Raw genomic sequence first — 25347 nt, 5'->3', positions numbered from 1 at the left:
AAAATGGCAAAATACAAAGCACAATTCAAAAAAGTCACAAGAACATGACAAATGGCAAAGAATATAATGAGTGGCCTCCTACAACTAGTGGAATGTAACTTGTAGCAAATATAATGTTGAGAGTTAACACATTTAATTATCTGATTTTGAAGGGTGTGTGCTTGAGAGCTCATGTGATTAGATGGTTAGTATGTGATGCAGAATGATACCAGCAGGATGTGTTCAGTCTCTGTGCCAACAGTTGTAGTTCATGGAGACCTTCACCCTTGCTTTGCTCCATGCTTGATATGTGGTGATGCCTTTCAAACTATGTAATTTTTGTTTTTTTTCCCAAAAGAGAGGGATGTCTCTACTCCTTTGTGGACTGTGGTTACTTACTTGTTAGATGAAACCTTATCTATTATAATTGTAAACTTCAGAAAAACAGGAATTGTTTCATAGATGAAGTAAATTCCAAAAGTTGTAGGTAGAAACAGATATGTTCACAACTATTACTGGGATGCATTAAATTTTAAACTAATGAGCTACCAGAAAATTACAAAATCAGAAATGGGCTTCTGATCCTCAAAGTCATAGCACCCTTTTGAAATAAATGAAATTTCTTTGAGATGAACAGGCTTATATTCCTTGCATTGGAACTAAACTTTGTGTTTAGCATTCATTACAAACCTATTCCTTTTTGTCTTTTTAAGCTTCCCATCAACAGTGATGAAACAGTTCCTTACAATGTATTTCTGGACCAATTCTGTACATCTGATGGATCTCAAGTGAGAAGTGCAGTTAGCAGGTTAGCACCTGAAGTAGAATGAAAAAACTGAAATTCTGAAATAAAGAAGATTGCACACATCCAAAACCCATCATTACTTGCCCTTTTTCCTCACAGATGCTATGTCAGTGTTTTCTTGATCTATGGTGTTAACTAATGATACTTAGGACTGTGAAATAAAAGCGTTGTTTTCAGATAAAAGTAACTGAATCTTGAGAACATTTGATTAAGGAGGTCTGAAAAGAAAGGATGACGTTAATGTAAGAACCAGAGGAACTAAACCCTTTGGACCCCTTAGCTCACTATGCCGTTCATTCAGATCATGGCTGGTCTGATTGCAGCTTTCATTGCGCTTTCCTGCCTACATTCACACTCCCCATCCCAAAATAAACTTTGACATCCTTTGAATCAAAAAGTTGTCTAACTGAGCCTTGAATATGTTCAATGATGTAGCCTCCACAACTTTCTGGGTTGTTGAATTCCCAATAATTTTAAGAATTTTTGAGAGAAGAAACTTCTTCCTTATCTCTTAAATGGGAAGACCCTTAGTTTGAAACTGTGCTTCCCAGTTCTAAATTCTCCCACAAGGAGAAATATCCACCCACCATGTACCCTGTCAAGAATCCTTAGAAACTCATTATGTTTCACAGCTTAAAATGAATTACTGACTCAGCTTTCAGTTTCTCATTCATATTGTAGTCTGAGCTGAATGTATATATTAAACTCTTGACTAGGGGCTTGCAGGTAATTGCAACATGCGTTGCACTGTGATGATTAAATAAATGTCTGTGCTAACTTTAAGAAGAGATTTTATTCCCTTCATCTCTGGAAAGCATTAGTGCCTGGTCAGTTCAGAGCCCAGGGCAGTGAGTGCTCCTGTGCCCTCACCCTGGTGCCAATTCTTTTGAGTCCTAGCTGGTGTCTGTAAGCAGGTTGTTTAACCACAGAGTACGTAACAGCTAAGCAAAACTCTCTAGGGGGAGAAATATATCTCAGCTAGGCAATCAGCTGCCCAATGTACACAGTGCCTAATATTCAATACTGTTGACTATAATGAAAATGAATGTTGTATTCAGAGGATATGAAGATGTAGGAGAAAAAATGATGATCAAATTATCTCAAAACAGTCTGATGTTATTGTTTTTCTTGCGAATCTTTAAAAAATTACTTTCAACCCCTAATGTCCACATAGTGTCTCCAGATAGCAATTTAGTTACAAAGCCTAAAAAATGTTTGTTTCTTTCCCTAGCCTGGAGCACTGAAGCTCACTGTGGTATCTACTAACACTACAGCTGTAACTGCTGAGACTTCTATGAATAGCGTTCCACATTCAGTAATTGGTTTATCAATTGGACTATCGAAATTGCACATTCACAGGATATAACCTTGCTCTTAAAACTCACTTAGCTGGAATTTAGGTAGATGGTAAAGACAATCTCAATTTATAAAATAACCAAGTCTAGCCAATAATTATGGGGGAAGATCTCAGTGTTGTAATTAGCCAAATATTCTGTGTAACTGATTATTTAATCAATTTTAAACTAACATAGATTTTTATTTCTTTAAATTGAAGAAAAGCCACAACAACACTATTAAATCCAATTTAATTTAATTTTTCTGGAAGTCCTATTTCTGAATCACTGTCACACAGTACAGTCCATATCTGCTCTGGATGCTGCTGATCGACTGTTGCACCCTGTAAGAAAGGCAAATAGCAGGAGTCATTTGCAATAGTGCCTTATATTTTTAAACCCTCTTTGTACTGAGTTTATTTCACAATAGCGGCAGATTCTTTATCTATTCTCCCTTCTTTTCTTTCTCTAGGAACAGTTCTGTTATGTCCAAGTGTGATATGACAGTAAAAGAGATTGAGAATCATCTCAGAGAAAAGGTGAGAAGTCCCCTGTTATGTGACATAAGCTAAAAATCAATCCACTGCCTTTTAATGTAACATTGCACTCATGTTCTTGAAGGTACCTTGTACACCTTGTAGGCAATGGTTCTTAATGAAGAAAAATGATTAAACTAAGACTGAGAAAAAGACTATTATTACTGTCAAACATAAAGGAACACTTTGACTTAGTGACCCGTATGTCACAAAGGCCGACTTCCTGCACCCAATTCTTTGGGGTCAACCAATTATGTAAGATCAATAATGAACAATGAAGCATGGAATTGTAGACTAATTGGTTTCATTTTCACAATGCCCTTCACCCTTAACAAAGGGACCCACTCAAATACAAGGAGTTGGGTCCACACACATTCCCACAGAGCTCTTAGGCACTGTGACATGTTTATAACTCCTTATGTACTTCTTCACTGGACTTGGACAGGTATAAGGCTTTTTAATTGCTTAAAATTCTGTAGTGACTTTTTGCTTCAAAGTTGTCACGACTTTACTGAGAAGACTACGGCAATTAACATTAGTCCCTCTTCCTCAAGCTATCACAAAATGTATAAAATCACAATCAGACCACCAAGATGACCAATTTCGGGTCTGGCAACCCGATCTGAGGAAGAGTCAATGGACCCAAAACGTTAACTTTGGTTTCTCCTTCACAGGAGACCTGCTGCGCTTTTCCAGCAACTTTGTTTTAGTTCTTGATTTACAGCATCTGCAGTTCTTTTGGTTTTTATTTAAGATGACCAAGTTGTCTGACACTCTCTGTTCAGGACAAATACAATTCACGCCGGGTTTCATCATTAACAGAAAATAACTCTATTATCATAACACATCTGAACGCATGGTGGAAAAAGAAAGGATTTCTATTATACGTTACGTGATTTGAACTATATCCCTTTAAAACCCCAAAAATATATACACATTCATTCATGATTTCAGGTGACAGTACACAGATGATTTGTCAGAAATATTATGGATGGAAGAAGGAATTGACAAGGAAAAGAAAATTCCAAAGATCAAGAGTCTAGATTTCTCAAGTGTGGATTATTTTTCTCTGATGTGCATTTGTCTGTAAGGAATTGACTGTTTTGCTCTTCACTTCAATAGTTGAGCTGATGGGCCTAGGTCTTTTTTTTCCTTAAACCCCTTCTATTAAATTTTCTTGGTTTTCTGCCTTTTCACCCTCATGGGGAGAGGGGGGAGTGATGCTTTCAGCTTGCAAGCTCTGGATATTTCTGGCTGCCCTGACACTTACAGCTTCATAACAAACTGCAGCTTGATAAGAGGACATCATCGGGGAGACGTTTCTTGCCTCAAAAATCCTTGGGACTGCTCAGTCTCAAAACATACCCCAATTTCTTCAAAAAGTAACATTTGTCTTGCACAGCATAGAATATACATTAATTGATTTTTCCAAGTTGTGAAACTCTTCATATTTTTCCTGTAGAGTTGTACAACTTCCATTTCAGTTTATAGACTCAAATCAGGAAAAAATCAACTTACACAGTATTCAGATCAGCATTTGAGCTGGATATTGTATTGATATTCCTGGACTGTTTGAGGCATTTTCCATTAAATTCCTTGTGACAGCTCCATGTCAAATGTATGAGGCCCTGTTCCTAAAACAACAATGCAGTTCACCACAGAAAAAGTCATCAATGGCAAAGTTCTTCCTCACAAGTGAACAAATATTCCAGAGAGATATGCTAGCCATGGGCTTGTCTGCCAACTTACCTAACTTTTTGTGTGATTAAACAATCATGATACCTTCACATTAGATTGGCCGTTTCATTTAGAAATACCAGAGTTGTACTGTCCAAGTTGATTTAGTGCAGGATTATTTCTGCTGACATTATCATTTCAAGCCAGATGTAAAGATAGCTCTTCTGGTTTAATGGTTGCACTCACTTATGTGTCAGAAAGTTGTGAGTTGAAGTCTAGAGACTTCAGCACATATCTACAGTGGTACTTCAGTGCAACACCAAGCAAATGCTGCACTGTCATAGATATTATATTTGGATGAAGAATTGAACTAAGGCCAGTTCTACCACCTCAGATGGATGGATGCAAGGAGAACATGCGGCTTGTTTGCATTGCCTGGGGGTGGCCTTTATAGAGGATAGATTTGCTGCTCCCATCTCCCAAAATTTCTCCGAGTAAAAAGTTGGTTAGTGTCTCACAGACATGAAATCTAGCTGTCCTACAGGTGGTGGCAATAAATTGGATGAAAATGGGACTTCTGGTCATAAGGTGTGGGAAGCTTTGCCCTAGTGAACTGCAGGCAAGTCTGATAACCTGGCAGCTTTGTGGACTAAATAGTACCACAAAGAGAACAAGGAGTGAAGTTGTCTCCCAGATTTCAGGTAAGTCCAAGGATTTTTAAGAGGATGCAGTTGTGGCCAGAGGTGGGAGGATAGTAAGAGTTAGAGAGCCTCAGGTGGAGAAATAAACTGGATGTACTATTTTGGGGTAAGTGCCGTAATGCTGAATGAGACCCACAATGGTAGGTAATTGTGTAGTCAAGAGTCTCAGCAGGCCAAAGGCTACAATTTTGTATTAATATTAATAATGTATGTATGTATCAAGCAGGATGCTTGACGCTTTACCCAGCTCCCATCCCTCCCATCTAACATCCCCTCTCATTTCACGGAATGGGGAGAAAGGACAATCCGGGCGTGGGTAGGAAGGCAGAAGACTGACCAGCTGCTTTATTTTGCACGCACACTCCCTGTCTGTCAATGACAGCAGGCCATAACATTCATCCCTAGTCTTCAGTGTTCATAATTAGTTATTGATTTTTGAAAACTCTTATTTCTCGAAATTAGATTTCAAATAACTTAAAAAACGTCATCAGAGCCTTTAAGTTGTTTGATTACAACAAGGATGAGCACATTCGGTGCTATGAAGTTCGCCGTGTTCTTGAGAGCTACTGCTTTCGAATGACAGATTCTCAATTTGAAAGGTCAGTATAAACAGATGCATGATTTTGATGTTTCTGAATGACTTTTGGCTGTTCCTTGATCTCTCAATGCTCTTTATCAATCCACTGTTGTAGTAATCAATCACTGCATGGCCTCTTTCCAAAATATAATTACCTTCATGGGCTACAGTCAGAAAATGTGCCTAAACCACGAGCAGAACAATTTTGAATAGTCAAGTATGTAATCAATGATAACAAGGTGGTAAGATTGTCAGTCTTCTATATTTCAACGGAAAAGTAATGAGTCTTTGCTTTGAAAGTCCTAGAATAGCCTACCGTTAATACATAATTGTGTTTTGTTGTTGTATTATTAATTACGTTATTGCTGATCAGCAGTTGATGGTACCAACTCCCATTTGATTTAATGAATGAATGTTATCCTGCGTTTTTCATCACTGATGGAAAATGCATTCCCATTTCATAAATACCAGGGAATATGAACGAGATACCAAAATCATACGCAGTATGAGGGGGCACCAGTTCAGTTTCTAATTCCAAAGATAGCAGCTGTGACAATGTGGCATTTTCTCCGGCCTACCACACTAAAATGTCAAGTTAGTTTATGTGATCAAGTTTCTGGACTGGAATCTAAAACATTCTGACTCAAGAAGTGTGTGTGTGTAATACTACCGAACCGTAACTTACCCACAGGGTGGAACTTAATGCCTTACAAGAGGCATGTCTGTAGGGTGTCATGTGATGGGAAGGTGGGTGCATGACAGAAGTCTACTGTCTTCTCGCTTCCCTTTGATTCATTTTAGATGAGAAGGTTTGTGGGAAGCATTCTCAACTAGAGGCCAACAGAGGGCCTTAAGTTAGCATGAAGACCACATCTTGCTGCTGCTATTCAACTGATGATGGACGAAGGAACCTAGCATCTAGGGACATTTTCCGCCCTTAATTAAGGGACCTGGTATTGGAAAATCAACCGCTTGTCATTGCTGTCAAATTTCTCCAAAAAAGCCAGTCCAGCTCATACCCTCTCACCCATCTTCTGGCCAGTGCTCGTACTACCCGAGTCTGGCCTCAGTCGCCCTCCCTGAGAACCCCTGTCCATGCACTTCTCTGACTCTGAAGGATCCAGCACCGATCCTCTGTCTAGGCCCTCATACAATATCCACAGTGGCCCTTGTTCCTGCTGTTGCTGTTGACCAAACTGCTGAATTGTTAGAGGCCTCTGATTGTTTTGCAGATTCTGGGAGCAAGATCTCCAGAGCCTTTATTTCATGGGAGGCCAGATACTGTCCGTGCAAATGCCTGATTTCATTAAAATATCAGATAATAACTGAGAATGTTGGGCAAATTCAGTTGGACTGGCCACATTTGTGGAGAAAGAAACAGTGAACATTTTGAGTCCAGAGTCACTCTTCTTCAGAACTGAATGGCATTGGAAAAAGTTGTTTCTTTTTAAAAATACTTCTAATAGACATACTGGATTAATGTTTGCTCTTTCTTTGTGCTCAAATGCTGAGTTTTGTCAGTATTCTCCGTGTTTGTTTCAGATTTCCAGTATCTGGAATATTTTGCTTTTATTGCACTGAGACACCATTTGAATATCCTCTGGAATGGTGCTGTGGGGCTGCCATTGGTTCTTCAACTGGTTGGTGGGCTTCCCATTACCACTACTATGTTCCGCTCATTTGTTATTTTTTTGGTTTATTTTTCTGATCGAGCTGTTTGTTTCCATCAGGTTTTGTTCTCGTCATCGACTTTCTAGAACTGGAGCAGTGAATTACAAGGAATTTCTACAAAAACTGGGCATTTGTATTGAACCTTACAGAAAGCAGGTTTCAGAAAGTGTGGCACAAGGTGTGATCTCAAACTAATGATGTTATTTACTTCAGTTAACAATCATGTATATTTGTGATTTCCCCAACTTTTGTCAGTTGACTGTGGAAGTCATATTGGGAGCGCAATTCCAGAAAAGCTATTGTGAGGTTTATAACTGCTGTGTTCCTGACAATGCCTTGTAAGTCACCAGATTAAATACCAGTGTAAATGGATAGAATATTTGAATGTGTAAACTCCCCATGCCAATAAATTGTATTTACACCACAAATTTAGCATTATATAATTTCCCAAGGTGCTTCACAGCAATATTATCAAATAATATTTGACACCAGTTAACAGTGAAAACAGTTATTAGTGCTGATGACAATAGCTTTAAGCAAAGAGATGGTTTTAATGACTCTCGAAGCAAGAAAGAGAGAGAGAGACAACAAAGTTTACAAAGGGAATTTGAGTTGAGACTTTTTAGTAGTTCAGGACATAGGTTCCAAGTGGAGCAATAAAAATTGAAGATGCTCAAGGGAACAAAATTGGGAAATCACAATTACCTCTGAAGATTCTGGAACTGAAGGAGATTACAGGAACAGGGAGGGTTGATCTTGTGGAGAAAATTGAAAACCATGGCGGAAGCTTCGGCCCTGGAATTAACAAATTTGGAGGAAAGAAAGATATGTATTGGGCAGGGTGGTGGCATGTTTGATCTGCTGCTGCCTTCTCACCTCCCCTGGGAACAGGACCCTTGTGTAGCCTTCCTGCCCACTACTAGGTGAGGTCCTTAAGTGATCAAGATCAATCAGTGCTTGATCAAAGTTCCAGACTTATGGTGTAAAGAGGCCCACTGGAACGGCTCCTTCTGTTAGCTACAACCTGTGAAACCACATACCTCTGCTCGCATGTATCACTAACTTCAGTCCAGGATCCTCGGTGGTCCTCGAAACTATCTGGCAGTAACTGCAGCTTCCTCTGAAGTGCAACTGAACATGCTGCAGCTTTCACGACACAGGACTTCCAACTCTAGGCTTGTGATTATAGGGAAGCCCCGCTGGTGGCCTTATCACTGTCTGATTGGCATTTACTTTGACAAGCCTTCCAAGAAGAGATGGCCTGGTTATCTCCAGCCGCATCAGCAACATTCTGATAAGAATTTAGGTAGAGATCACTAGGAACACAGGCAAATTCAGAAGTAAGCACAAGAGTTCACACTGTTAGAAATTGGCAAGACAGCCAAAGCTCAGTTGGAATAGTAAAGTCTGTTCTTAACCTAAGGCATGGACAAGAGTTTCAGTCCTAGAAAGGCTGAAGTGAGATGAAATTGGGTAATTTTACAAATGGGGAAATAGTTAATCTATGTAACAACGTATATTTGTCGTGACAAAAATGCTTTAGGTTTCTGTTCTTCCCTTGAAGAAAAGACAATCAATGGAGGCCAGTTACTTCATTGTTAGGGAAGATTGAAGCCTCGTGACTTGGTCCATATTGTATATCCAGGTGCTAGCTAAAGAGAATCTTAGGCTGATGTCTCCTAAGAATGGTATATTATTAATGAGTCTCTGGATCAAGATTTGTAGTTGGGAGGTGAAGGACAATTTTAAATTTCTTCCATCAGCTTATGGCTTGCTCACTGTTCTCCATTCTTACCAATGATGATTTTTTACTTTGAAACCAAGACAGCAAGTGTTTCCAGGCTGATCAATATCATAGCCAAATGTATTCATCCACATACTTTCCAACAAGGCATTAGACAGTGATCTGAAGAGAATACCATTGTAGATTTATATTTGGCAGCATCTGTGGAGAGACAATCATGTCAGTGTTTTGGCAGGGTCACAGGACTCAACATTAGCTCAGTTTTCTCCCTTCAAATGTTGCCAAATGAACTGAGTTTCTCCAGCACTTTCTGTTTTTGTTTATTTCAGATCTCCAGCATCCACAGTTGTTTGTTTAGTTGCATTTATGTTGATTTTATATTTGTCACCTATAGCCCGTGTGACAACATGCTCTTTCTGATCCCGTTTTTGATTTTGCACAAGACTGGATGGCAAAGGGGGTCATTAGAACATACGTCACCAAGAATTTAAGTAAGAAACACTATGTAAGTGGGAGAGTTTTTGACAGTTTCAGAAAGAGAGAAAATCCAGAAAACTTTTGCATTGATTTTATCGACATAAAAGTAATATGATCATGTCTATGACATGATTGCATTTCTGTTCATTTAGAAAAGGAAAGTTTTTTTTTTATGTTTCTTGACAGTGAGCTGCTGTCCGTGAATCTGTACACATTTGTAAGCTGCCACCTCTGCGAGGAAACAATTAAGGGAGGAAAATAAAGGGAAAGGTTCAAGTTGGTTGATAGTAAAATCTTGAAGACATTTTTAATTTGGTAAAATATCACAAGGTTTTTTACAGGGGAGAAAACATTCTAATTGAAGCAAAAAGACATCAATTAGAATGGATAACTAAAAGCTTGATTAAAGGAATAGGTTTTAAGGCTCAATTTCACAGCAGAAAGAGAAATCCAGGGGATTGAGGAAAGAACCCCAGAGCTTAGGGATAGATGGTTGCAAGTAAGACTATGAGTGGTAGGGCAAAGGATGTGGTGCCTACAGAAAATTGGATGAATGCAGAGGTTTCAGAGTTGTAGGGTTGGAGGAGATTTCCAAAGTCATGTGGGGCGTAGAATAAACATTTTAAAATGGACACTTTGCTGGGTCAGTTGTTAATGTAAGTCAGGACACACTGATGGTGAAGAACTGGAATTATTGTGGGTTTGGATATGGGTGGCAAATATTTGGAATAGCTGAAGTTTATGGATGGGAAAGACATGAGGCTGACCAGAAACTAATAGACTAGGGTCTGCTAAGTATAGATTTTATAAGAATATGGGAACTGCTGATGCTTAATTCAGATACTGAATGATAAAATTGCAGAGAAATGTGGTCATATCACTTCATATTCATTATCCTTCATGTGAAGAACGCAAAATTGACTCAATTTTGACAGTAAGAAGGAGATTAAGCAAATAATTACCTTGAAATTTTATGTGTTTGTTGAATTATGGTTTCACAAAGCACTGAACTGGGAAGCTTCTCCTCAAGAGCAAGAGAAACAACCAGGTTATCATCGAACAGTGACGGAAGAGTCTGCCATAAACTTAGAAAGGTTATCCATGGAAGAAATTGATTTGGCTTTACGAAAAAAGGTATGTTTATGAATCTATTAACAAAAATACTAAGTGGTTGAATTTGAGAGTTTAATGGAAACATTTTGGGTGTGGCCATCTTGCCACACCCAGCATGAGAGAACGTGCCTGGTAAGGTGAGATTTTCATTTTAGAGGGGGAGGATGCAAACTGGAGTGGGTACCACCACTCCCGGAAAATGTTCAGAGACAGCTACAGTCACTGATAGGTACAGAGATAGTGTAATATCTCATCCTATGAATTGGCGTTTTGTTTCTTTTGGAATAAAAGCAGTTTGAAAAAAATTGGCTCTTTAGCACTCACACCTCACCACCTGACACATTCCCCTGCATTCTCCATGCCATCTCATGCTCCCACACACCCCAATGGCTTCTCAAATCTTCCATGCCAATTTAAGCTCCTCAATCCACCTTTCATGGTCCTCTCAAAAGGTTCCCTCATCTGGTTCACTGCCTCTTGAAGGACCACTATTTGCTATTCATTTAAAAGTTGGTCTAATTCCATGATAATTTGACAGAGTTGAGTGATACCAATGCCTGTAATGAAACTTACCAGGTTGGCAATGCACAGTGTGGATTCAGAACCTGTACCAGCAAACATACTTCTTGTGTCTTGATGAATATTATGATGGGTGTGAGATAAAGAGTAGCACTGCTTTAGACAGGGTTCCATCATGGAATGATGTTAAGGACAGGTGTCTTCTCTATATTCTTGCTTGCAGTTGTAATTAAACTGACAGTTGGTCGGTCAGATGATGATATAAAGAGGCAATACGCTTATGAATGTGCTGTGCTATTTCCAAAGAAGTGTCACCTGTGCCATTTGTGCTGTCAGAAGCTTTTCTTTTCCATTTCCATCTCACTATATTTACTGTGAAGGGCTTATCCTGACTGGCAGCACTTGATATGATGCACAGCTAGGCTTTGGCAATGACAATGAGAATCCTAGAAGCTCCTACAGCAGTGAGCACATCCGCCACTAGTGAATGCACGATGGCGTAAGTGAGATGCTGTAGAGGCATTGTCCATACTTATTGAGGTGAGCAGCAGAGAATTTTGAGATAACTCGAGGTAAACCCTTGTGAAACTCCCTGAAATTGACACTTAGCTTTTTTTAAGTAAAATTTAGTCACTGATTTATTCAGAAGTAATCTGTGATTACTCTGAAGGTATGCATTTGTAGATACATTGAGAGAGACTTGGGTGTGATGTTGCATGATTGATAACTTGCTAACGCTCCCAATGCAACTTATGTTCGAAGTACCCAGAGGACTGGAGGATGAGTTGGCACAAGTGAAAACTATCTCAGTACAAGTTATCTTCGGGAAATATGGGAGACAGTGGGAAGAAGGAGAAGGCTCGAGTGCCATGCTGAAGTTAGATTTTATTTTGTGCACAAGTCATTTTGTTATTCCACTGCATATAGGAACATGCACAAACACCCCAAAATGTAGTTGTTTGTGTTGTGTAATAAATTAATTAAAAGATGTTAGAGTAATTGTTCTTCTCACATAATTTGCTCAACAATCCACATTGCAAGGTATTTTTTGATCTGCTCCATAGTATTTGTGTCACTCTCAGTTGTTTGCTTTCTGATCAAGTTTCCACTTTAGTCCTAAATTATGGCTGAGATTTTGATACTTAGTCTGCAATTAAGACCATCACACAGAGACAAATTAATGGTTGCATGTTCAATTTACACAAATTACAGATAGAAAATTCAAATATGGTAAAAGCAAAGTTATGCAAATCCACAAACCTACAAGATTGATTCCTGGAATGAGAGAGCTGTTCTCTAATGACAGGTTGGGTAGATTAGACCAATTTCTGGAATAGAAGAATGAGAGGTGAATTCATGGAAACTTGTAAGATTCTGAGGAAATCAGGTTAGGTACTGAGAGTTTATTCCATCTGGATGGAGAATTTAGATAATGGTAAGTAGGGGAAAACATGTTCTCAGGATGAGGGCTGATTTATTTAAATCTGAGGTGAGGAAGAATTTGTTACCTGAGACATTTATTAATCTTTGGAATTTTCTGCCACATTGGGCTAGGGTACTTGATTGTCAAGTATATTCAGAGCTGATCGATGCTTGTAAAGGAAAGTTTAGCAGGGAAGTGGAATTGAGTTCAAAGATCAAACAGGATCTTGTTGAATCACAGCCTGTACAGTCAACTTCTCTTAATCCTTTTGTTGTTATGTTCAATGCCCACAGTTTTCCATTTCCATTTTTAAATGTAATTTGTAATATTGTGTGATGCTGTTTGATTTTAAAAAAGTAGAGTTAGCAGCCTGCTCATCTCTTATTTCCAGGTGCGAGCCAACTATCAGGGTTTGTTGAAGGTGTTTGCGGCTTTTGATGAGACCAAAAGTGGTTTAATTTCAGTGGAAGACCTCAAAGCAATTTTCGACAATTTTGTGTTTCCTCTGAGCAATGAAATCTTTGATGGCCTGATGGATAGGTGAGATGAGAGGGACCACACCTTAAATATTATTTTGATTATATTTAGAAATGTTTTCTGAGGATTCTAAGCATTTTAAAAAAATCTTGGTACTGATTGTTGTTTGGTTTTGCAATAATGTTCCGTTAAACATTGCAAACATATTTTGTTGTTTATGCAAAGCCTAACTAATGGCTGAAATCTCTGGTGGCTACCAGTTAATACCAAGTTATGGTGTATGCTTTACTAGAAACATCAAAGAAAGCATCGGTCCAAATGCAATATCATTCACGATTACACTGTGGATAATCGTACCTTCATACTAGCCATTCACAGCATTAGCTTTGATCTCCCTTGATCTATATTCTATCAATAGTTTATATTTTCACCCCGAGCTTTATTGTTGCTATAAGTTAAACAATGATACTGTCAATTACTATTTTTCTCTCTTAAACTAAGTGCTCATTATCAATAACAGTTGTTCATCCAACATTACACGATGAATGGTAAGAGCATGGAAAGCACCAAGGAACAGAGGGTCTTCGGTGTTCATGTCCATTGTTCCCTTAAGGTAGTGGGACAGTTAGATAAAGCTATTGATTATGCAAGTGGGATACTTGCCTTTATTAGCTGAGGCATAGAGTTTAAGAGCAGGTAAGTTTTTGCTGGAACCAAATAAAAAAACTTGGTTAAGTATTGTCTGCAGTTCTGGGATCCATGTTATAGGAATGATGTGATTGCCGTGGAGATGCTGCAGAGGAGATTTTCCGGGATGTTGCCTAGGCCGGAGAGTTATAGTTGTGAACGGAGAAATCAGATAGCCAGGAGTTCTTTTCCTTGGAGTAGAGGAGAATGAGGTGGGTGGTGTGGGGGATGCAGAATGAGAGGCATAGACGGGAACAAACTTTTTCATTCGGAGGAGAGTTTGATGACTAAGGAGCAAGGATTTAAGATAGGTCAAGGTTAGGTCTCTATTGGAACACTGTGCAATTCTAGTCTCCCTGCTTTTGGAAGGATATTGTGAAACTTGAAAAGGTTCAGAAAAGTTTTACAAGGATGTTGCCAGTGTTGGAGGATTTGAACTATGGGCAGAGGTTGAATAAACTGGGGCTATTTTCCCTGGAGTGTTGGAGGCTGAGAAGTGACCTAGTAGAGATTTAGAAAATCATGAGGGGCATTCACAGGGTAAATAGACAAGGTCTTTTCTCAGGGGGTGGGAGTCCAAAACAAGAGGGTATAGGTTTAAGGTGAGAGGAGAAAGGGGTCTAAGGGGCAGCTTCTTCACACAGAAGGTGGCGCGTGTGTGGAATGAGCTGCCAGAGGAAGTGGTGCAGGCTAGTACAATTACAACATTTAAAAGACATTTTGATGGATATATGAATAGGAAGGGTTTAGAGGAATATGGGCCAAATGCTGGTAACGGGACAGATTACTTCAGGATATCTGGCCAGCATGGACGAGTTGGACTGATTGGTCTGTTCCCGTGCTGTACATCTCTACAGCTCCATGACTCAAAGGAAGTTTAGAAGGGATATGAGAAATGTTTTCACTAAGTGTGTGGTGGGAATCTAGAACTCACTACATCTATGGGTGATGTATAGAGCCTGAAACTGTCATAACATTTAAGAAATGTTTATTGTACGCTTGTATGCCAAGGCAGTAGGCCAAGTGCTGGAAATTGGAATTAGAATTAGAATCTACTGGAGGTGGTTGTTTCCAGCACAGACCTGATGAGCTGAATGGCCTTTTTCGGTGCTGTGATTGTCTATGACCCTGACTGTGACATTTTTTTAAATCTTGAAATTAATTCTCTGAAGTTGATGCAGCATAAGTGAGTCGTACAACTTTTTTTTTGGTATGGACATAGTGGGGTGCAGAATAGCTGCAGTGAACGACAGTGCATTCCTCTGATGGAATTAGATGGCTATTGTCATAGATAATTCAGTCACACACATACCAGAGAAGTCCCAGATGCAATCTCTGGACTACACTATTCATAAGTGGACCAAGACAGTAAAGTAGCATGGATAGTAAATTTGCCAGTTCATTTACTGACCCTTCATCTTATTCGCTCCTCTGCAGATGTACCATTGTCTTTGGGATAGCTGGTGACAGCCTATTAATGCATAGAACCTGCTCTTAGCTATGGTTCAGTATGCAGATAATGTCCAGGCATTAATGATCTAGACCTGGAACTATTACTGTCATAATCAAGAGAGTTTGTTACTTGTCTTGCTTCCCATGATTTTTGCCAAATTCGGGCTTCTCATTTTTGTTTCTGGGTACATGCTCACTTGAAATTAGACTGATCAGTCTCTTAATGATGCCTGCAGTGAATAGACAATGTAGGTTTTCATTCCTTAGTCTAGATTGGCTTAAACCCAGTTGTGTTATGGTAATACGAGACTAGTCAGATCCCAGGGTGAAACCTGGCTTAATATACCATAAGTTTTTGTTTTTCAACTTGTTTACCATTGTGGTCAGTCCCAGAATACATTTGCGAGAGACTGCAAATGTATTTCTTACTGTAGGTTTATTACAAAAAATAAACTAAAACGACATGTGTAACACAATTTGGAATGATCTTTTAAATGGCAAAGTAAAAAAATTCAGTCCTTTTTTTTCAGCAATATCTTTTACATATGCTTGACCCCAATGAAATATCACTTCTGTTATCACTTTGTTTTTCTTAGCTAAATACTGAGGTTACAAACATCTTTTTTTTGTTAAATTTCTGTACACTCACCCGTTGTCATTCAGTCATTTACTGAGTGTCCTGAGACAGGCACAAACTAACTAAATGTACTCTAAATGAAAAAAAAAGTTGTTTTTCCTGCACGTCTACTTGATTGTTTCGGTAATCGAGTTATTGATTGAAATTTGATTTAGTTTTGAACAAAGCCAAGACTAAATGCCCTTCTGGTGTGGAATTTTGTTTCTGTGCTAGGAATGCTTGTAGCCCTACTTATGCTCTGGCTGATAAATCTTAAATAAGTAAATTTTAAGCAAGTGTCTTGCCAGGTAGTTTCTCTCATCATTTAGCCTCAGTCACCTTTATATCTTCAAAAAAAAACTGTTTTGAGACACAGCTTAAAAAAATGTTTGACTTTTCAAAAGAAAACCTTCATAGAATTGAGCAACAAAACCTATTTACCTCTACTTTAGAACCAAAGTTCCCAAATTATAATATATTTTAAACCTTCATTACGCTTGCTTACTTTGATATGGTCATTTAGCTGATTTTTTAAATCAAATGAACCCTTTTTAAAGGTGCACAAATGATTAACTAAAACATATTGATGAATAAAATTGAATGAATTGATTGTGAAAATAAATTATGTTGTTATTTCGTGGCCCAAGAAGACTTTGATGTTCACTAGTTACTTGAAGTAACTTGAAGTGTATTAGTAAACACCACATGACCAGAGATGTCTTGGCTGTGAAGGACAATCAGTAATCTATCATTTCCATGTAACTGTATCACCTAGCCCCTGAATGATGGCTTGTACTAAAAAGAACGAGTTTAATAATCATCAAAGTGTCATTATACAAGTACATTTGGGGCAATGGATGAGTTACAATTGGAATTTGATCCAGTCTTATTTGAAGAATTAAGGTTGTCTGGTTGAACACATATTCCAAATGTTTTACTTGATTACTTTAAAACAATGCGTGTTTTATCTGTATCGGTAGAGGTAAAATCCTGAGGGGCCTAATTTACATGATACATAGAATCGATAGTTTTAATGAGGTTTAATTCAAGATTTCCTTTCATTGTTGTACATTTTGTCTTTTGGTTCAGATTCAATATTAAACCTACTGGCAAAATTGCATGGAAACCATTTTTACTCAGTTTGACAGAATCGGCAGCAATGGAGAATAGATGGGCCATCCCAATGCAGCAAAGTGACAAGTAGGTCTATCCCTTAGGATAGTAAGATTACTAATTATTTGTAGTAATCTGCCGTTTTTCCTGTAATTGCTAATGCAAGTTAAATGCCAGGTGCTTGTTTCTTAAGGTAGTATAAAGTGAGTCAGTAAAACCAGGTTGTCTTTACAATTTTGCAGCTTTTCTTGATTCCACTGCGCTAGTTTTATTTTTAAGTTGCTTTAGGCTTTCGAAAAAATTTGTAAAAAAAAATGTTGAACAAGATTACAATTTTGTGCGATCATGAAAATACGTGATCATTCACGTATTTTCAACCAGCACCTATGCATTTGAAGTTTTGATAGCATTTGACAATAGTTTGAACATTTTGCATTGGACTGATATTTAAATATGCTGGTAAATTATTTGGGCAGGATTTTCCATTTTGTGAACCCTAATGGTAGAATCATATATGAATTCCCACCCCTTGATGTGTCTGGCCAATAAGAAACATTTTGGCAACCCATTATCAGAGGGCTGCAGAGGGAGAGACAGCACTTCACAATTGAAGCAGCCTCTAAAGTTCAGGCGAAAATGTTTTAATTTGAAAAATGCCTGAACGTAGATGGGTAACGCTACTACTGGACAGCCAATGGCCACTGTGGCCTGACAGTTATGACAGTGTCCTTTGCACATCAAATGAGCCCCACCCCAACAGCATTCTCAGCTCTCTTGAACTTAGGTTGGTTTGGAGGATGAAAACAGAGGTGGAGTGGGATAGCAGCTACTCTGCTGTTGAGAATATTTCTGGAATTCGATCAGAAAGTAAAATGCATCATTGTCAATGAGGAAACTAAAAAAGAAATTGCTAGGCAGTCTGGCAGCATCTATGGGAAGAGAGCAGAGTTAAATTTTTGATTCCGATGACTCCTAATAAAAATTGTTGACAGCTGGGGGGAAGAAAAAAGTTATTTATTCTGAAGTTACAATGTGGGTGAGGGGTGAGAAGGGGAGAAGTGTGTGGATAGATGGAGATGAAGCTCAGAGAGAAACATGTCAAAGGATAGGGTAAACAAGGAGAAAATGGATCGTAGGCCAGGTTGTCTTTGTGTGGCCTTTGCATCTTTGTGGGACTAGAAATCTATCACTGGGTTGCTTCTTGTCACTGCTGAGTTTCTCGTCATCCATTTATAGGGCCAGCATGCTGGGCTGGCCTCATTTTTCACTCTTTGCAATGTGCTGTCTCTGGGCTCCAACTCTCACATTCTAACCACGAGCATTTGGTTTCATCAGTCTGTTCAAAGCTGCTCCCACCAGGTTTAAGTTAATCAAAATGACCATTATCAGGCTTCATTAAAACATGTCTATACACAAGGAATTGATAGAGCCCTACAAACTCACATTCCAGTATCATATGATTTGACGTCATTATGACATAGCTCCACACACACGTGCTCAGTGGCTACTCCTAGGACATGTTGATTAATTTTAAAATGATAGGTAGGTTTCTGATTTCTGCAGCCACTCCCCTTCCTTAATCATGAAGGCACAATGACCTGATGTCATCATACCCTACTTTATGTTTGCCTCAGATGATAACAATTTGCCCAATATGCTGCAGTAAAATCCAGTCCACAGAAGTGACAACACTGCAAATGTAAGATGACTTTTGTTTAAAATAAAAGGACGGTGGATGCTGGCGATCTGAAACAAATAAAAACAGAAAGCACCAGAGAAATTCAGGAGGTCTGGCTACACCTGTGGAAAGAAAACAGACTTAATATTAAATTTTGTGTAGATCTTTGCAGGATGAAACCATACCTGATACTACAGATGCTCCAAAGTCAGCTCCTTGTAGATCAGAATATCATGAAATGAAGTTTCAGTAAGTTTGTGATTACTTTCCATGTTTAGTTAATTAATTTTTATTGTAAAAATATTGTCATTATAAATAATATTTTCTGTTGATTTAAAATAGTTGTTTGAAAGGCTGTGATCTTAACTTTTTCGTGCTTGTTGTGCTGATTTCTCAGTTTAAAATATTTTTTGAAATCTTCAAACAAATTCCAGGTTTTATTACTTTATCTTCAGTTTTCAACATGAATTTTTATCTATTCGCACATTGACATTTGTCCCGTCACAGTGTGGATCCTGTTAGAAAGATAATTGAGAAGAGCAAGACTAGAGACATTCTACAGAAACTACACAAATTCTTACAGGAGAGATACCCTGCACTAAAGAAGGTATTGAGAAGTTTTCGGTACTGTTGTTTGCTTGCTCTGAATGACTCTTGCAATCAGGTATTAGAGTATATGTCAATCTTGCAATGCCTTGAAACTGAAAATCTGAACTTGTTTTAGGGATGTAATATGTAAGGAATCTGAGTTTTGGAGTCTGCCATTGTTCCTTATCTTAAATTATTGCTCAAAGCATTTGTAATCAAGAAATTTTTTTCTTCCTCAGAATCACAAAGATATAATCACAAGACAAGAGTTGCGTCGAATTCTGCAGAGTGTTCCACTACGACTAACTGATAAACAGGTTAAGGATCTTATGCTCTTGCTGGACCCAGAGCACAGTGGGATTGTTCACTATAATCAGATCCTGGATTTAGCTGAAACTGATGAAGAAAAGGTATATAAAATAATTTATCTTGAACTAACTGAACAACGATGTGAACATGTGCAGAGAACAGGGAGGGTCAGTAATTCCAAATAAATTAACTCCACATTATCACTGACCTGTGGGAAGAGATTATAGAACTTCTAAAGTTTTTTTTGATTGATGCAGTAGTGAGAATGGAGGACTACAGTAGAAGCTAAATTTAAAGATTTCTTATTCCATTTCTAATATTCATCATGCCTGCCCAAGGTCGCAAAGAGCATGTTACTCAATGAAAAAAAATGGTTTTGATGTTGTGGTCAATGATGTTGAGCAAAACAACAATGCTCACTGTTGACTTCAAATATTTTCCCTTTCTAATTCTTATTATAGTCCAAAAAATGAAATTGTTTTTTACACTGGCATCTGTGGTCAATTCACTTATGGCATGGCTGTCTCTGAAGTCTTCCAGACGCAGCTTACTGAGGAAATACAATCTTGAGGTGTTCATTCAATCATGCTGTCAAAGGAATAAATAGGTTTCACCTTAAAGTGATGTAGCTGGTTTTCTTTTCAGAAATGAGAGGTCTACAAAATCATGAGGGGTATAGACAAGGCCTACAAAATCATGAGGGGTATAGATACGGTGGATAGCAAAAAGCTTTTTCCCAGACTGGGGACTCAATTACTAGGGGTCATGAATTCAAAGTGAGAGGAGGAAAGTTTATGGGAGATATGTGTGGAAAGTTCTTTACACAGAGGGTGGTGGGCGCCTTGAATGCGTTGCCAGCGTAGGTGGTAGACGCAGACACGTTAGCGTCTTTTAAGATATATTTGGACAAGTACATGGATGGGCAGGGAGCAAATGGACACAGGCCGTTAGAAAATAGATGACAGATTAGACAGAGGATCTTGATCGGCGCAGGCTTGGAGGGCCGAAGGGCCTGTTCCTGTGCTGTAGGTTTCTTTGTTTCATACCACGCTTTCCTCTAATTCGGCTCATTCTTAGCAAGTTTCTAGCAGGCTTTTCTCCAACTCAATTAGGTCTTAGCAGGCTCCACTACAACGAAAGCAAGAATCTCTTCAGACCAGTCAAAGTTCAAAACAGCTGCTATAGGTTCTACAATAGAGCTAGCAGTTATTTCTAGTCATTTGATTTCTGGAATTCTTTTTCAACAAGGTTTCCTAATGTCCACTGTGTACTTTTGTTGATCTTTTAAAGCAGCGACTCAACATACGTGTAAAGAACATGATTTGAATTCCTTTTCTACAATCTTTCAGAATTTACATCCTCATCATTTCCACAATACACAAGGCTGCATAACCCAACAACTCTAACCACCTCTTCCTTTCTTCCCTCCTCTGTTCTTACTTTCCTTGTTTGCTTGCCTCTTCCCTGCCATCAATCCTACTGTGTCGTGTCATGTAAGATATGCCATACATGTAAAACTATTTTAGAATTTGATTTTGAGTGAATGACATATGGAATTTGGTCTGTGTGTGTGAGAAAGAATTTAATTATTAAACCTCAGATTTTCTGAAGCCATGGTTTGTTTAAAAAAAAAATCACATGAAGTGTCATTCTTAAGAGCTAATGGTAATTTAAAAAACTCTCCAAAGTAAGTAGTGTAATGCATGCAATTGGTCTGAACTGGAATGGTGCTTTCATTTTTGGCTTTGGAGAATACCCATAGCTCGAAGAAAGGTTTTCGGTTTCAGTTTGCAGAAGTTGTGGTTAATGCTAGATGTGTAAAAGTTTCTCCTAAAGAGAAACTATTTAATGTTAAGAAACCTGAACGTAAGATACTTAGTTTGAAATTTGCCAACCAGAAGTGTTTGGCAGAAACCCTGAAGGCGTTACTACAAGCTGAGAAAGTCTAAGCTCATTTGTGTGAAAATTCAAGGAAAAGATGATCAGGTTCTCAAGAGTGGAAATTAAATTTAAATAAATGTGATACAGAAAGAAATTCTCTCCTGTGTGAGTACTGGAAAGGCGTGCTGTTGGAATTAATGGGAGGTCGCTTATTGTGTGTTTCAAAATCTTTAAACTAATGTTACATGTGAATTAGATATTACTAAATTGGAGGGGATTCAGAAAGGATTTACCAGGATGTTACCAGGACTAGAGGGTTTGAATTATAAGTATATGCTTGAACATTTTTCATTGGAGCGAAGGAAGTTGAGGGGTGACTTTATAGAGGTTTATAAATTATGGGGGACATAGATAAGCTGAATAGTAAATATCTTTTCTCCAGAGTAGGGGTGTTCAAAATTAGGGAGCATATTTTTAAGGTGAGAGGAGAAAGATTTAAGAGATCTGAAGGGCAACTTTTTCACAAAATGGGTAGTTCATATGTGGAATGAACTGCCAGAGGAAGTGGTAGATGCAAGTACAGTTACAACCTTTTAAAAGACATTTGGGCAGGCACATGAGTAGGAAAGGTTTAAAAGGATATGTGCCAAAAGCAGGCAAGTGGGACAAGTTTGGTAAGGGAAACTTGGTCAGTGTGGATGAGTTAGAGTGAAAGTTCTGTTTCCATGCTATGTGACTCTCTTTTGTTTATTCTATTTAATTTTTTCTTTGCATATCTGCAGCATTTTCATGTTTGTGTTTCAGTGAAAGGTCACTTTGCTGAAACAAAAAAATGCCAAATTTCAATCTGGGATCCGAGTCATCCAATAATAATATCAGCTGAGATCGTAAAACTTCAAAATCCTGTTCTGGAAATATTCAATGAAGTCTATAGTATGTAGCTTGACAGTACAACTATATCTTCTGTTTTCCTGACTAGATGAATCAAAGTTATTTGAATGGAGCTACAACTGTTAAAAAAGGTATTCCTGAGGAAGCAGTGTGGATGACTGTAAGTTAATGCTACTTAATTATTTCTGTCAAATGTTCTGTATTATTTTGTTTTTACAAGTTATGCATATAGATATCAACATCAATGTTCATCAATGTCTGCTGTCACTTTGTTGGTTGCACTCTTGACCCGAGTCAAAAGGTTACACGCCAGAGCATGACTGCGGAGGTGCTGCATTGTTGGAGGTATTTCACCCAAATTATGGTATTAAACTGCAGCCCCATCAATTCTTTCTGACTGCCATAAAAGATCACATAGCAATATTTTGAAGAAGACCCATATGGCTGGACTTCTGACAATATTTATCCCTCAATTAGATTCAAAAAATAGATTATTTGGTCTTTATTGTAATGTTAGTGAGAGATAACTGTGTGCAATTTACTGCATTTTCTATGATACAACAGTAACAACACTTTGAGAGGACGACCAAAGCTGTAAAGTATTTTGGAAAACCCTGTGGGCATGATAGATGCTATATAAATGTAATCTTAAAAATAAAATCAGTTTTTAAAAAATATTTATGGATGTGTGATCTGACTATACATCTTAATTCTTTTGTGCATTGATGTGATTTACATGAAAAGAAAATACTGAGATTTCAGATGTAGAATCTCTGGAGTGAACATGTCAAACTGTATTTATTAATAAGCAAATACTCAGAGTAAGAAAGGTATAAATGAGTTGTAAGTCAGTCATGCCTTATTCAAACATTGAATTGCCTGTAAATAGCTCCAGCACATAATCATAAAAATGTTTGGAAGATTTATGCTTTGGTGTGAGAAGCAGATGTTATGTCACATAACCAGTAACAAATGGGTTGTTTGAATGAAACTGAAACTGCAAATTTGTACAAAGCGTTTTTGCTATAAGCTGACAACTGCTGCTTTCACAGAAATGCAGATGAATCAGAACCTAAGCCTGGACCCACTCCGCTACTATCACAAGATAGTTGTGTCACTGCAATCTGAAACAGACATCAGCTCAGAGGTCCAGATGCTGGAATGTCACAGATCAGACATAGAAGCAATCAATAAAAGACTAAGTAGAGCATGAATGGAAAAGGGCCTAAAATCAAATTTGAGGTCAGAACTACAGCATGCATGAAACAACATGTTTCTTTGGCTGCTCAGACTGGGGAGCCGTGTGGCTCAATTTTCTGGACGGTGATGTATATCCAGTTGGTGACAATAGCATGGGGTTTGGTCCCCATTCCGATTGGGGCTGATTCAGGATCTCCCTCTTTGCCCTACTCATATTGGAGGTTGTAGCACTATGGGTCAGACTTGCCTTTAGGCAAACAATTCCAGAAGATAAGTGCAGGTTGCTGCTGTTAGAATTGATTGGAGTTCCTAGAATGATTGAAATGTTGTAACATAGAAGAAGGCTGTTTGGCTGATTTGTCTATGCCACTCTCCTAAAAGCAACTCCACTAAGCCCAATTTTCTCCTTTTTTTTCCTGTAGCTGTCTTCGTGTGCTTATCTCAGCCCCCTTAAGATATCTGTTGAACCTGTCTCCACTACACTGCCAGGCTGTACATTCCAGGCCTTAACCACTCGTGTTTAAAAAAAAATTGATCTCGTGTCACCATTGATTCTTTGACAATCACCTTTAAATCCTGGTTATCAACTCTTCCACCAAGAGAATAGTGTTTTTTATATCAACACTGTCTACATTCTTTGTAATCTCAATCAATTTGGTCTCTTTTTCATTCTGTATTAGAACATTTTTCGTAGAATTACAGGGTACTAGTGGACAGAGGAAGTAATTTGTCCCATTGAATCTCTGAGGTCTCCTTCAATCAACAATCCAGTTAGTTTGACTCCCCTACTCCTTCCCATGTTACGTTCATTGTACAGACAATACTTTACTGAGAATAATGATAAATCCTACACCTGACTCTTATTATTTTACAAGCAGCTAATTTTTGACAGCAGTGGAACACAGTAAAAGGCCATGAACTCAGGATCATTACGAGTGTCAAATTTCCTTCTAGCTAGCAGCCTGTGGCTTTGCAGTATTTTCTAAAACTTGAACACATAATCTCAGCTCAATCGTTAATATGGTATTAATAAAATTTTGCATAACTGAAGGATGAAGTATTGAGCCAAGGTCCATTTTGCCAGTTTAGGTAGATTCTTAAAGCATTGGTCAAATTTCTTTTGTGGTTTTCCTGTAGACCCAACAAAAGCACAGGCTGAAAAGTAACAAAATGATTACTAACATGCTCTGTGTCAACCTTTGACTGACATGAATTCAGGAGTCAAAGTTATGAAGTTCAGAAGGATGACAGTACACATATGGGATGTTTGTGTCTAATAGCACTACCAAACTTTTGTCTACATACATTTTATGCTCAACATTTCAACAGGTGGAAGATCTTCTCCGGAACAAAATTAATCAAAATTGGAAAGACATGCAAAAGGCTTTAATGAAGAGTGATCCTGAAAGGACTGGCACAATATCACTTGCTGAATTGCGAAAGATCCTAGAAACCTACTGTTTCTCCATTTCTGATCAACATTTTGAGAAGTAAGCAACTGCGATATTGTCAATATAGTCAGACCTTTTTGAAGTGCATTATTAGTTTTTGCAAACCATAACACTTTGAGAATCTTCAGCAACAGATCTTCAATGCTAAATGTCAAATCTATTCTGATGAATGGCATTGAACTGCAAAGAACAGATGACACCCATGATCAGCAGTTGCTTTATGTTGAGCTATTTAGGTCCATAACACAACAGCAATGAAACAGTTGAAAGATATTATGGTGGGAACGTATTTAGTGATGTGTACGTATATATGGAACGTAACTTTGTTATTATAGAAGATTTCACAAAGGATGAGTATGCAAATGAAGAGGATGTGGGAGATGCAGAAGAACTTGTGCAGGTTGGGAAGAAATGCATTGCTGGAGAATCTCTGGCTTTGATTTGTCTG

General features: G+C 38.2%; 1 protein-coding gene across 6 annotated transcripts in view; it reads left to right on the top strand.

Annotated features, from left to right (window-relative positions):
* Positions 1 to 25347, top strand: part of efcab6 (EF-hand calcium binding domain 6) — a 93360-nt gene that overhangs the window by 5274 nt on the left and 62739 nt on the right. For 3 of the 6 annotated variants that reach the window (XM_048548861.2, XM_048548860.2, XM_048548863.2), the window contains exons 4-15: positions 693 to 787; positions 2591 to 2657; positions 5495 to 5631; positions 7340 to 7458; positions 10505 to 10635; positions 12948 to 13096; positions 16878 to 16988; positions 18742 to 18828; positions 19087 to 19186; positions 19407 to 19577; positions 22337 to 22408; positions 24778 to 24938. In XM_048548861.2, coding sequence (XP_048404818.1) covers positions 693 to 787; positions 2591 to 2657; positions 5495 to 5631; positions 7340 to 7458; positions 10505 to 10635; positions 12948 to 13096; positions 16878 to 16988; positions 18742 to 18828; positions 19087 to 19186; positions 19407 to 19577; positions 22337 to 22408; positions 24778 to 24938 — 1400 coding nt within the window. The remainder of the gene's footprint in view (positions 1 to 692; positions 788 to 2590; positions 2658 to 5494; positions 5632 to 7339; positions 7459 to 10504; positions 10636 to 12947; positions 13097 to 16877; positions 16989 to 18741; positions 18829 to 19086; positions 19187 to 19406; positions 19578 to 22336; positions 22409 to 24777; positions 24939 to 25347) is intronic. The other 3 variants (XM_048548866.2, XM_048548864.2, XM_048548862.2) reach the window with 2 other exon arrangements.

This window comes from Stegostoma tigrinum, chromosome 18 (assembly GCF_030684315.1).
Source record: "Stegostoma tigrinum isolate sSteTig4 chromosome 18, sSteTig4.hap1, whole genome shotgun sequence".
NCBI classification, from domain to species: domain Eukaryota; kingdom Metazoa; phylum Chordata; class Chondrichthyes; order Orectolobiformes; family Stegostomatidae; genus Stegostoma; species Stegostoma tigrinum.
Note: the sequence above shows the minus strand (reverse complement) of the source record. Positions and strands in the feature narration are given on the sequence as shown.